The sequence below is a fragment of the Parasteatoda tepidariorum genome, chromosome 1 (assembly GCF_982258835.1).
Source record: "Parasteatoda tepidariorum strain Cologne lab strain chromosome 1, Ptep-v5.0, whole genome shotgun sequence".
NCBI classification, from domain to species: Eukaryota; Metazoa; Arthropoda; class Arachnida; order Araneae; family Theridiidae; genus Parasteatoda; species Parasteatoda tepidariorum.
The window spans coordinates 101,402,752-101,417,610 of NC_141755.1; the positions used below are offsets into that span (position 1 = coordinate 101,402,752).

Here is a 14,859-nt window from a genome sequence, read left to right on the forward strand (position 1 = left end):
GTTCAAAAAATCTGAGGTAAAGGTGAAATTGTTAGACAGAAATAGATAGCCGTGGTAGGCTTGGTAGAAAGGGAATGGAAATACCAGAAGTAAACAACAAAGCTAAAAATCAGCATCGCTATCTCTTTTCTAAATGCATGGATTAAAAGCTAATTTATTCGTCAACTGAATACTTTGAATTGTTTTTGTAAATTTTTTTGCTTTAGTCATTAGTTTTTCATGGTAAATATAATATTTTGCTGTTATAAAATATCTTAGGTAACAGAATGCAATTGTTAAACTTTAGCTGTCATTTTTGAAATCTAGAATTGTCAGTGAATTTGATATTGGAAAAAAACGAAGGAATAATACTTTTTTTAACCTGTAGCAAGAAAAATTTTGCAATAAATCTGAGAAATAAGCAATCTTTGAATTCAAGATAACAATAGAATGTGGTGTAACTACCACTATAAATATTAAATACCAATTCACTAGTATATAAGACATGTTAACTTGAATCCATCATGAAGTACCTTTTGATAGATAAAGGTTGACATAGTCGATAATTAATTCCCCGCAAGATAACAATGAGGTTTAAAGTAATTAAGTATAATATCTATTAAGTGCTATTATTTCTTTACAAAAATTCTGATGTAGACCATAGATTTTTTTTTAGATTTATTGTAATTAGGACATTATACAAAATTTCCATTGTTTTGAAAATTCTTGTTACAAGTTTTTCTTAAATAAAACCATATTTGCAATTCATTGACACTATTTACTAGACAGATAATATTTGTTCTTAAAAACTTCCCATAAGAATTAATGTTGGTTCTTATTTATAAGAAAGATTATTATAAAGGTGATTATTGTTATTATATGGCTGATTATTGTGACTCTAAAACTATATTTTATTATGTTTTACAATTTTCCTAGTTTGTATGTAAATTATTGTTTTTATCTATAATTTTTGTATGCTTTTCATAATTATATTTATAGATAAACAGCACAACTTGTGTTTTATAAAATCTATACTTAACCTTTTAGCTTTATGAATTTTAGTTTACATTTCTATCAAAAAATAAGTTTCATTCCTTTTTAAACCGAAAATAGTGTATGTTTATTGTAATATTGCCATGCATAGCAAAATATGGTCTGGAAATTTATATACTTTTTTCCTGTATGAGACAGGAAATTTTATTTTTGCACATGTGTGAAAACTTTAAAATTCACTTTAGAATGTTAGCTTAAGTTAGAAATTGTAAATTAGTTGGCTATAATCATAATGATCAGTTGAAATATGTCCCTTTTATTTATTAAAACTAAAGAATAAAATGATTATACTCTGAAAGTTTTTAAAAATTAGAGCTCAAGCATTTTTAAACAGCGTGGGGTATTAGACGTCCTAAACTGGGTTTGGACAGGACACGTGGGTTTTACTGTCTTAAACTGGCTTAAATTATCCTAAACTGTCCTAAACTGACTAAAATTGTCTTTAACACTTTAAGTGTTCAATAACTTGAGCATTGGTAAAAGTTCTATATGTGTGACACATAATAATTACATATGTTAATAAATATTTGATACTTTTTATACTATTTGCTTAAACTTATTAAAAGAAAATAATAAAACAAGAAGAGATTTATAACTTTCAAAGTTCCATAATTCATTGAACAACAAAAGTGAATACCTTATCTCTTTTTTAAATATGAATATATATGCTTTCAATGCTGATAAATTATATTTTCACATAAGGATAAATAATGCAATAATAATAAACTTCTTTAATGAAACAAAACAAAAAATTTCATTTGTTTCTTGTCCAAAAATTAAAATTTTATTTTTAAAATTTTTTTTAAAAATTTATGACATAATTTGAGTAAAAGAGTAATAGACAGTTTTGAACAAGATGGATTAAACCGTGGATTAATCCATTCTGTCCTAAATTTTGCCAACTCTGTTTTTTAATCTTTAGAGTATTGAAAATAAATAAAATTGGCAGAGGTTTATTATAGAGGTGAAATTTCTAGGAGCAACTTATGAAATAGAACATAGTGTGACAGTTTATTGTTTTTATGGCAAATTTTATATAATGTTTTAGACCCTTATAAATTAGGCAATAAACTAATTCAAAAATTTTGATTCCCTACAGTATAACCTTCTTCGTATATTTATGATATGAATATTTAATTCAAGGAATCAGTAAAGATCGTATGAAAGAGAACCTCATACTGTGGGGTTACTATTTGTAACTATTTCGGCCTTTGGCGATTGCAGCAACCTTTTTTTTTACCTGAAAATACTAAAAAACCAACTATTATCAGGAAAAGGAGATTATTGGGAGACTTTTCTGTACTCCTAGTGATGTTTTTTATATAGCATAAATTGGGTTGCACAACCCTCATCCCATTGTCTCTGCAATTTAGCTGCTGGATTCCACCACTTCAAGGAGGAAGGAACATTTTTCTCCTGTTGGTGCCACCATTGTCTTAGTCAGTTTTAGAAATTATCATCTGCTCTAGCTAGTAAAAGGAAGGAGGGAAACATCAGTTTCCTCTGGTAGTTTATTAATGCTGAGTAACTGTTAGATTAAAGTGTTGATTAACGAAATAATTATGTAAGGTGCATCTAAGTAATATTTCATTAAATTTGACCATATTACATAAGTAAAAACCAACCCTGACATTATTCAGTGAATTCCTTCTTTTAAGTTACGTTTAAAAAAAGTAACCAAGCTTGAAAGTGAAATACTGTTTTGTGGATAAGTTGTTTAATGACTGTTATAAAATAAATAAATGATTCTGCAATCAGTGATATTATTTTACACATAGTTACTGTTATACCTGTATGTAGTTAAAGATTTTTTTTTTCTGTTCTAATTTAGATCAATATGACTAGTCAAAATCATAATGGCTCATCATTGCAGAGTAACCTCAAAGATTTAGATGACAGTGATCAAGAAGTCAATGGGAAAATCAAGGTCATCATTCACCAGGACTTACCCGAGGTGAAGCAGAAGAAGAAAAATGCCGAACGTCCTCATTTCATTACAGATGGCAACAAAACGATTGCCGAACCAGACGACATTATTACACCTCTCAGCGAAGAATCGAGTCCAGCTAGGCACTGGAATGAAGATAAATTTTCAGTGGAACTTTCTGAAAATAAAACAAGCAGTTATCCTTTAAAATTATTCCTCTGTTGTGGAGATCTTATCGATCCAGGCAGTTTCACTGTTGGCAGGCTGTTTGGTATTGTTTCATGCTTTTTGTTTTATGTTGGCAATCTGGTATCAGATGCGATGGTGTGCTATTTTCTCTTCCTACATGGAGACATGCTTTGGTTTTCTCTTGTAACAGCCTTCACCATCATTCCTACGGTCATTTTGAACTGCATAAGCTACCACTTATCGATAAACAAGATGATTGTCAAACGTTCCATTTGGGACCAGTCTGAGTCCTATGTAGTCAGTGTCGCTGTTGCATTACTACATTTGTCTCAGTTTGGTGTTCTTGCCAGGTATTTGGGGTACATTTTCCTGCACGAGTTGGAATATTTGTGGGTCGTGTTTTGCCCGAACCAGAAACGTAAAGATTACGATCACAATAGTGGAAAGTACATTGAATTGCCATACCTACCCTATTTATTCATGGTAGAGGCCATGCTTCAATGTCTCCCTCAGCTAATCATCCAACTTTATATTCTTATTGAAGGAGATGGTGTTCTGACGCCTGACACAAGCCAGATGTTGGTGATATCGGTGATAGTCTCTTTTTTGAATTTGACACGCCTATTGACGCTGTGCATGCACACTCACAAGAATTTCAATACTAGTTGGAGTGGCCTGTTCTTCTCTTTCATGTGGTACTTCTTTACCAATATTTCCAGAGTGGTATCGTTTTCTCTTTTCATGGTGAAATTCACGCTGGGATTCGTCATACTTTGCCTATTCCACTGGGTCATCATGAGTGTGTGGGCTGTCAGTGCCTTAACTCCTTCTATCCCCTGCTGCACGTTTTCAGGTTTCTGCAAAAACTGTTACAAGTACTTAAAAGGGCTTTTGGTGGGCTTCATGTATTTATTATGCTTCATGGAGCTCAGAATAGTGGACGACTCTGAGAAAACCACTATGCCATCTCAATACTTATATATTTTCTTTTATTCTGTGATATTTTTAGAAAATTCTGTTCTGATCGTGCTGTGGTATATATATTGTAGCTATGTTTGGTACAGTGTTGTAGCTCTGTGTGTTACGTTTCTCAGTTTTTTTATTGGTGTATTGCTAATGTATGTTTACTACCGACATTTTTATGACATTGTTACTTGTAAACAATGGCCAAATGTATTTCTGTTTCCCTCAGCTAGAAATAGGGTTGTATGATCACATTGTTCATCTGAATAAGTGCCATAATTGCTCTTATTGAATTCTTAACAGTATTATGAATGTTTTTTGTTTTTTTTTTACCAAAGAGTATTTTCCTTTCTTTAATTTTATTGTGAGTATTTTTAAATTGTGTATGTTTTTTTATAAAACACTATTGTATATGTTTTTATATTCAATTGTTGTTCCTTTAGAATTTGAGCTATAGAGAAGAGATATCAATTGGACATTGGTCTTAGCAATAATTAATGAAAACAAAACGTTTAATTTTATAGAATATTTTGAAAAATAGTGTGGACTTAATATGAATTTAATATTAGGGGATCAGAATTTTGAAATCTCAGTTGAACTATTACTGCCATTTTTTGATAAAGCGGATAAAAAATAGTTTTTAAAGATGTGTTCAGAGTGGTAAATAGGAAATTTTACCGTTATTAGAGCTTCAACTCATAGCATCCTGTTTAAATGTGATGTAATCTTTTTTAATCTACAACAAAATTTTTGGAAAATTTTTTTATCGCTTAGTTTACAAATTTATAAAGCTATTGAATGAAATATATTAAAACATTGAACCCAGCATCAACAAGTTTTTATTTGCTTTTAATTACATAAGGTAGCAATTTAGCAACACTTAGCTAAATAAAGAAATATAAATTTGTATTTTAGAATTGAGAGAAGGAAAAATAATTTATTTTTCAAAAGTATATGTCATAGGGACAATATCAGTTTTGCTATTGATATTCAGAGCTCTGAAAATAACAACATATAGAAATCAAGCAATTTTCAGGCAAGAAAGAAAAAGGAGATAATTTTAAATATGCGTTATTTTCATGAGATAATACACAGTTTAATGTATCTCGCATTTTAGTAACCTTGTATTTTAGCAGATAATGCAAGGGTCTGTCTAGGATAAATTTACTGCCGATTAGCGGTACCTTCTTAAGGAAAAACGGTAGTTTCACAAAATACTTTTTAAAAAAAAAAACAAGTTCTCACGCAAACCCCATTCTCGTTGCAATCTACAGAAAAGAGGAGCTTTTCTGCCAGCTGTCTTTTGCTAAAAGTTAGCACATGTGTGGTCAGATAGTGCAATATGGTAAACCTAACTGGTCGCTTACGCCATACCAAAGCGAGCTTTTTTTTTTTTTTTTTTTTTTTTTTTTTTTTTTTTTTTTTTTTTAAATGAAACAACGAGGCTCTCCCTCTGTAAACTATACAGGAAGTCAAAATTTCGAAGTTTATTCTAAACATTCGAAAATTAGCTTAAACACTATTGTAAATTTATTCTAACAAACCTTTATTTTTTATGAAAATTTTTTTTCTCTGTGAAACTTTTTTCTGTCTGACCTATAGTCGAAAATGTTCTCATAATGAAAATAACTTCTAGTACTGTTAAATGCATGTTTTTATTAAATTCAAGTTAAAATTTAACTATGGACAGTGATTTTTATGGATTTTTAAATTTTCATGCAATTTTAAGCCCAAAATTTTACAATAGCAAAATTATTTTTAAATATATGTGGAAAAATATATAAAAATTTACCAGTCATAAATTAATTTTATTTGTAGGGACAATTTTTGAAAATATTTTCTTACTTTACCATATTTTTGGGTTGATTTTTTAGTATAATTTTTAATTTTCACAAATTATGCTTACATTTTCACAAAATAGGTACCTCTCATAAAAACTTAGACAGACCCTTGTAATAGCCTAATAAGCTTCTGGAGTAACACGGTTTTGTTTAAATTATGCATTTTACAAGTATTTGCTCTTAATTTTAATTGCCTTTAACTTTATTTACTTATAGCATTTATTGTCCTTTTTTATTTGTTTATAATAAATCTTTTATTTAATTGAAACTCTTATGGCTAATAGGGGTTTTTAGACATCTAATGTAAGGTGTCAATCTAATTTAGTACTGGAGTATTTAAATGGCAGTACTGGAGCATTAATCATCTTGTGTCATTTTATTTCCATTATAATATAATGTAATATTATATTTGTGATGTGTGTACAAATTGTTTTTTTAATCTATTTATACGTATTTTGATATTTTATTGCTCAAAAACTCGTTTTTTGATATGTCTGTGCTCTTTGCACAGTTTTAACAGTTACAGATTTATGTAATTGGAAAATGAATGCACAATTTTAATAAATTTATTTTGATAATTTTAAGGTTTACTCATTTGTCAAATGAAGCATCTTCATTGACTTTATTTCTTAAAAATCTGAATTTCAACGACAAATATTTTTCATTTACTTAAAGAGATACAGAACAAAAAGCGCCGAATAGGTTAAGAATGTTTGGTACAGCAAATTTTTTTAAATTCTAATTCATAGAATAAAAAATGGGCCAATTGGTCATCTAAAGTTTTGGTATTTTTCATTTATTTAATGCGTTCTCTAGAAATGTTTATTCACTTGTAGATTTTGCTAAATTTCAGTGGTGGGCATTATCAGTAAAGGTGAATAGTATTAGCAGAAAAACGTAACTAACTAAAATTACAAGTGCTTAAAGTATGAAATTTGCAGGGCTGATTGTGCTCTGGAAAAAATCCTGATTTCCGGAATTTTTGCTAACAGTGATCCGGAAGTTTCCGTAGATCGAAGGTCCAGACGTTTAAAAAAATCATTGGTCACAGAAGTTTCCGAAAATCAAATTTTCAAAGGTGGAACTTAAAAACACAGTTTATTTTATTTGTTTGTAAGGGCGAGCCGGAAAGATACTTTATAAGCTTATATTCATGCAAATATAAATTCAAATTCTTAAGTCAAAATTATTAAACAGGAGGTAGGAAAAAAAATAACCATTATTACACTAATTCAAATTGGAGATATTCATGAGTATTATTCATTTTTTATCAGTACCGTCATTCGGGGCTACTTTGTGCAGGATTTCGCAGTTTTTGAACTTTGACATGTACAAAAACTATGTTAATTCAAACTTTAGTAAAATTTATCGATATTATATTCATAACTAGACTCAAACGAGTGAATTTGATCAATATTGGCATTATTTGTATATATTATTTACAAATAATAAGTCAAAACATACCTGGCACAAAGTAGCCCCCAAATGGGGCTACTTTGTGCAGTGCTAGGAATTCAGTTTAATAATCATGTTTTTAGTAAAATATTGATATAAAAGTTTCAAAAAAGTTAATTGTTGACATTTTTAAAGACAAAAACATCAAGATCTGTAAAGATATTAGTTTGAAAATAATTTTCAGCTTTAAAAAACCATTTTTTTTGAAGAATTTTTTCTTGAAAAGAATGTTTATTTCAAAACATTTGAGTTTAAACAAAAGGAAACCATATAAATTTTTTAACATTGAAATGGATAAAATTTAAAAAATAATAATTATTACACATTCATTAACATTTATAATATTGATAAATTTGAACATAACATGCTTGAATGAACATGACAGAACTTGCTCTTCAGTTTCTGTCAAAATCACCTGATGTCCCATAAAATATATTTTTATGTGTTAAATCGTTTGACTAATTCATTAGAAAAATCTTTGTGGAAGAAAAATAATAGTTTACCAGGAAGTTTCTTGTGAATTTTATTAGAGATAGTATTTCTGTGGATTTTGTACTTCCGAGAAGCTTCTGCAATCGACATACCACCAGCAACTGCTTGCAAACATTGTTGCAGCTTTTCTAAAGTATAATCACGGTAGTTTCTCATTCCAGATATTTTTTTATAACGTCTGACCATTTTTCTGTCGGAAAAAAAAAACGAATTAAACTTTGCACAAAGTAGCCCCAAAATGAATTTTTTTCATTTTCCGTTTATTTGTTTTTATTTTCAAATTTTTTTAACGCTAACATGATATAATTGTTTATTAATATATAAATAAAAATGTTTGCACTTACGACAATTGTTTTATCAACGTCTTTGCATTTTACAGCTAAAGTTTCCACGCACACTTTTCGACATCCGACGTCCTCGGAAAGTTGTTGACATTGGATGAACTAAACACACTCTGAGATTGTTTTAAAATTCGAAAAAATGTTTGTAGTAATAGAAGAGACTTCTATCTTCAAATTCCACACATTTTTAACGTGAAATAAACATAATACTGAATAGCAGCACTTGAAAAATGCCAAATTCGAATTTGCACAAAGTAGCCCCTGCTGCACAATGTAGCCCCGAATGACAGTAAATAGTTGTTATAATCATAAACTCAAGAAAGAAGGACATATTTGTAAATTTTAATTACTTCTCCAGATCATCATAGGTATGTGTACAGTTTTAAAAATATTTTAAATAAACTAAGAAATATTGAGGAAAAGGAAAAAAACCTTGTTTAAATTTTTTTCTGATTTTTCAATTTAAACTGTTATTTTTTTCAACTCAGGAAATTTTCCGGAATATTGACTTGGGCTTACAATCACCCCTGAATTTGTCAATGAAGAGCCCCGGTGGCTCAGGGAATAGAGCTTTCGCCTTCGAATGAGGTGAACCTGGTTCAAATCCCAGCAATGGCTGGTTGATATGAATCCGCATCCGGCTTACACCGACCACATTGCTGATGTGAAAGATCCTCAGTCGTAGACGGATCATGGGTTAGAGTCCCTTTGCTTTCAGGCTAACCGTAGGAGGTGCTTGTGATTTTCCTCTCCATGTAACTCAAATGCGGGTTGATTCCATCGAAAAGTCCTCTACGAAGGAAAATTTCTAGGAGTTCCCTTGTCTTCTGGATTGGGTTCAAAATTACATGGCTACGGAGTTGAACATTAGTAGTCGTAAAACCAAAAATTGGATCCGCTGTTCAACGGTGGTTATAAAATGAGCTCTTTTACCTCAATCAGATGAGAAACTTTCAAATTAATGTGAGTGATCGGAGTCCTATGGCAAACTACCGCAAAAAACGGTAAAATTTCTAGTACCAAGGGATCTGCCACCTTGGCAATAGGCTGTTTCATGCTTTTGACATGGTACCAACAGTATTGCCTTGCATTAAAAGATTAAGTCAATCAATGCAGTTTCAAGTTCATGCTTGTAAAAATTTAAAAAATATATGTAGTTTTTCATATGTAATCTTCGAAAGGAAAAACGCAACAGCTGTGTAATTAAGCATACGGTAAAAGTATGACAATTTTTTCACATACTAAGATGTAATATTATTATTTTCAAGTACTAACTTAATCTACACAGAAGATATTTTAAGTTATGAAACTAGCACGAAGCACTTTTTTTCTTAATAAACATACCTTTTTTCACCTAATTTGGATTCGCATTCCTTAAAATAAATCATGAAATCACTATCTTGAAAATATGGTCCTAATTCCTTAAGTCAATTTCTGAATTTTAATGTCTAATTTCTAAAGTTTGTTTTCATTTGTTTCGTATTTCACCATATATCTGGCATTATTTTAACAAGTTGAAATTTTTTTTTCTCCATGCATTTCTAAATCTCATTTATCCAAAGATATTTTCATGCAAAATAATTTTTTTAAGATTTCAAATATTTTTTATTTTTATTTTACTTAAGATGTTAAAGATAATACTCAATATAGTTGGCATCTGAAATGACAACTCAATAATTTATGAAATTTCATGAATATATTAAAAGTTTCATGCCCTAACGGTTGCGTAGATACCCAGCGTGACACTCTTTCCTTTTCTGCAATACATTATGAGGATACTACATCAATTCGTCGCGCAGATAAATCGAAGCGATAATTCATCGTTAGCACAATTCGTCACAGTAGGTGACAATTCATCGTGAGTATATGCATACGAAAAGTAAAATTAACTTAAGAGGTCCAAACTTTGGACTGTTACCCTGACCAAACTATGGTGACCATATTTTCCAGATACTTGATCCAGGAGTTCCCTTGTCTTCTGGATTGGGTGGAAAAATTACAAGACTACTGAGTTGAACATTAGTAGTCGTAAACCTAAACATTTGGGTCGACTGTTCAATGACGGTTATAAAATAAAAGATAGTACCGGAGAGTCCTGGTGGCTCAGGGGACAGAGCGTTCGCCTTCCAATGAGGTGAACCGGGTCGAATCCTAGCGATGGCTGGTCGATACGAATTCCCCACTAGGCTCGCACCGACCACAGTGTGGATGGATCATGGGTTAATGTCCTCCTGCCGTTAGGCTAACCGTTGGAGTTTTTCGTGGTTTTCCTCTTCTTGTTAAGCAAATACCGGTTAGTTCTATCAAAAAATTAAATTATCCACTGGGCAAATTTCTCCCACTACTTGATCCAGGAGATATATTTTCTTAAATAAAATTGTAATATCAACGATGATTATCTAAAATCGAGCTTTTATTTTTCATGTCACTATAAAAGAATAAAGTTGCCGAATATAAGAGTATAAGTTCAGCCTCGCATGTTTCAGAGAACTATTTTACCAAGTATTCAATTATATATTTACATTTTTCAAAATCTTATTCTTCAAGCTACCATGTAGATTGTTTTTTCAATAATAATAATAATCATTTTTTTAGTACTTTAATTTAGGTTTTCCTTAAAATTAACATTTATTATTAAGTTATTGTCAAATTCTTAATAAAGAAAGCATAGAATTATTGCCAGCTAGCTGAGGATTAAACCTAGTTAAGAAATTAACAATATTCTGCTGCTCTAAACTTACTCGATGCAAAACTGCTGACTATTTACTAAGCATACTCTTTTTTCGAAAAATGAAGATAAATTATCGATTGCCTTTTAATTGTTTCCTATTTATTTGAGCATTGAAAAGTAAATGCATCTACGTGCAAACAAATACATCAGGGTGCTTTGTTTTTTAAAAGGAAAAAAGATTGTGAAACTACAATTTTATTTTGACGTTCAAACTTATTCTCGCCTTCTGCAATTTAAGGAAATTGCCCTTTTAAAAAAGAATAAATTGAAAAAATTTGCTTAAAATAGTATTTAATATTATTTCTGAACTTAAGAACAATTCACAAAATATTGTTATACCTGGAATATGCCTTATTTTATTAAACAGCAAATACTAAAATTAGAATCTCAAAAAACTGTTCTTTTCCTAACTTCAGGTTTTCCTTATGCTTAAATAAATGAATAAATAAATAATAAAATAATATACTAAAACATTTTTGGATTGCAAATTATTTTAGAACAGTAATAGTTCAGCAAATAGTTGTAATATACTTTTTTTCTTCCTTCCAGATATTATTAATAGAAATTGCTCTTATATGACGCTGTTGTTGTTGTTGTTAATTTACGTCGCACTAGAGCTGCACAATGGGCTATTGGCGACGGTCTGGGAAACATCCCGGAGAGGATGATCCGAAGACATGCCATCGCAATTTTGATCCTCTGCGGAGGGGATGGCACCCCCGCTTCGGTAGCCCGACGACCTGCGCGCGAAGTCGAGCACTTTACGGTAGCACAGTTTAACGAGGACCAATACCGTACACCCTCGGTCCCTACGCAGACTGATCCAAGTGGTCACCCACCCGCACACTGCTGGTGGGGCTGTGGCTCTCTCGGACACTACGATTTTCCAGTTTTATTTTTGCCCTTATTTATTTATATTTATTTTAAATTTCTCTGTAGGGTAAGGAGTTTTTTTCAGTTCAATTTTTCGCAGTAATTTTTCATTGGTAAATTTACATATTCTGTTTCACATCTCTTTTGTTTTCTTCATTCCTATCTGGCAAATTTTTAGAATTGGTGTTTATTTTTGAGCACTTAAAGCGTGTCGAGTTAACATGTCTTATATATTAGTGAATTGGAATTATATATTTGTAGTGGTAGACAGAATGCATATGTATTATGGAGATGATACAAATCATAAAATAAATTTTCTTATGAAAAGAATTAAGCAAAGAAATTACATTAGCAATATATGGTGTAAAATTTAACTGTTCATAATTGAGGAACATGTTGAGTGACAATTTATGGCGAATATCTGTTTTAGAATATATAGAAATATCTGGATGCTATTTGCAAATTATCTTTATCCAAATAAAGCAATTCTTTAAAAAGTGAAGCATACAATATTCTTGAACATACATCAATTTTAGGAAAAAGAAATATACAAAACCTCGTGCATGTGCATTATAATCTCTTTTAGATACTCTACACTTTTTTAAGGAATCTTTTTCGTGATTTGCCCTACAATCTGTATGTAATTAAGATAATTAATGCAAATTTAGATTTAGTATAAAATCTTCAGATTTAAAAAAGTTAAAAGCAACTTAAAAAATACAAATAATGCCATATGAAAAGTTCGCATGTTCAAATACTAAATATTAGGAAAATCATAAATAATTTATTAAACGACTCAAATTTTATTTTTAAAGAACATAAAAACAGTGGCAATCTTCGCATTTTGGGCAAAAATCAATCCAAAAAGTGTCTATTTCCTAGAAATTTGTAGATATTTTTCTGTTAAACTTATTTCAAATTCTATTTATTCGATTGTAAGTAGGAAAAATGTAATAAAAAGTACACCCGAAAATAATTGTCAGGATTTTGACTCCACGCCAACGCATCTAAAGGATCCCTAACCTGTGGGTCAGAGACTGAAAGAGTTGTACACAGCGGAAAATTCGCACACTCCCGGTGCAGGGTATGGTGTCCCCTCATTTTAACGCTATTAAACACACTATTATGTATACATACATTATATATACATACATAGTAAACTATGCGGTCCTATTCCCAGATAGCAATATAAGGTTTTTTTCACCCAACAAAAACCTTTTCATGTAAACCTGAAAAGGGTTTTTATACGGTTTACATGTAAACCCTCTAACCTTAAAACGAGGTCTGCGACAATCTGCTCTATTCTACGCACATTACCCTAATCCAAAACCTTGGAAAAAAACCTTCTACATAACAACCATAAAACGAGGTTGTCTTAAGGTTTTCAAGCGGGAAAAAAAACCTTGAATAAAGCTAGTTCTAAGATGAAAATCATCTTAAATCTACGTAATTATAAGGTTTTCGTTTGCAGCGTTTCGTATGCTCAGCTAAAATCTACCTTGTCATGAGATTTTCATTGACAATGCAATTTAATACTATTGCTAGTGTACGTCAGCTAAAACGTCATTCTGAACGTGATGTCATCTCTCCCACGATTGTATGACAGCGCGTTTTATTATTTGTTTTATATTTTTCTTCTTATAGCTTCTCAGTCCGAGGTAAATTCTCCTTTCCATCAATTTTGCTTGATTATTTTGGGGGAAATAGTCATTTTTAATCAGTATAACTTACTTTGCTGTAAGAACTGAGCGAAAAAATTCCAAATATTTCTTCTTTGAGCTAAAAAAGAATGTTTGCATATTTCCCTACGTATAAGAAATTTCCTTGTTCATGAAGTTTATAAATATTGTTTATATATTTAAATTTTAAACTCACTTCTTTAATACTGATTTTTATTTTAAAGTTCCTGTTAAAATTGATAATCACCAGGAAGTCATTAAAAATGATAAAAATTAAGATTTAAATGCTAAAATAGTTCAAATTTTTGTTCAACAAAATAAGAATGTTAAAAATATTTGAATTTTTTTTTTTTTGCAACGCTTATATTTTAAATCAATAAATTGGACACACAGAAAAATTACCTTAATTTTTAAGTATATAACAGGATAAAACAAAATTTAAACATTTAATTCATAGTGCTAACAACTGGCATTAATATTATTTTCTTTGATATTATGGAAAAGCATTATTTTTTTTTTGTCTAGATAAATGGGACACTTCTTAAAATATTATCTACAGAAAATAAAAGCCAGTTTTTATATTTTGTAGCTCAAATAGGTTAAAAATTTCTCAAAAACAATTGGATTTCAAATGTAGAAAATACAATAGCAATAAATAGATTTTTAAGCAAATATTTATTCCATAAATAATTGTTGTATCAAATAAAGAATTACACATCAATATAAAAATAAAAAATATGTCGAAGCAAAAATAAAAAATGAAGTTGTCAAACATTCAGAACATTCAGCAACTGTGGTTATTCCAGCTCTCGTTTCCCTGAAAAATAAAATGGGAAAATTTACATCAGTGGAATTGAAACTACACTGTAAAAACAAACAGAAACCCTGTATTAATCATATTATAGAAGATCTCTGATTAGTAGAAAATTTCTTCGTGCTACTGGAAAAAAAAAATAGTAAATGAATTTTTTTGAAACAAAAACTGTTAAAAAAATCTTTGTAAATAAGATTTTTTCTTCTTGCATATCAGATCATACACAGTTCGGTAAAAGTCTGTACAGTTGATATCTAAAATTTTTATTTTGATTGTGGATCAAGAGATGGTGTTTACCATAGAAATTAGAATTGTGGTTGTCTTGTCATCTCATGAGAAGCGAGAGAACTTCATGCCCATTATGTGTGTTGATCATTGTAAAGGGTTGTGGAAAACAGGTTTCGTTGTTCTCTGGCTTGAGCTGAACTTGTTGAATATAATGTTTGTTGTTATTTCGATATCAAAGTTTTTAGTCGTCGAAGAGTAAAGACTTTGAACAAACCAAATAAATATGCATAATAA

General features: G+C 30.2%; 1 protein-coding gene and 1 long non-coding RNA gene across 2 annotated transcripts in view; one reads left to right on the forward strand and one right to left on the reverse strand.

Moving 5' to 3' along the window:
- Positions 1–52: 52 nt before the first annotated feature.
- LOC107445189 (XK-related protein 6) lies at positions 53–6,532 on the forward strand. The gene is made up of 2 exons (XM_016059535.4): positions 53–222; positions 2,864–6,532. The coding sequence occupies exons 1-2, from the start codon at positions 220–222 to the stop codon at positions 4,358–4,360; spliced, it is 1,500 nt and encodes a 499-aa protein (XP_015915021.1). The 5' UTR covers positions 53–219; the 3' UTR covers positions 4,361–6,532.
- A 7,675-nt stretch (positions 6,533–14,207) lies between these two features.
- LOC147816648 (uncharacterized) overlaps positions 14,208–14,859 on the reverse strand; it is a 6,248-nt gene continuing 5,596 nt past the window's right edge. Inside the window, exon 3 of the long non-coding RNA XR_015428593.1 lies at positions 14,208–14,340. This is a non-coding gene — a long non-coding RNA (uncharacterized LOC147816648). The remainder of the gene's footprint in view (positions 14,341–14,859) is intronic.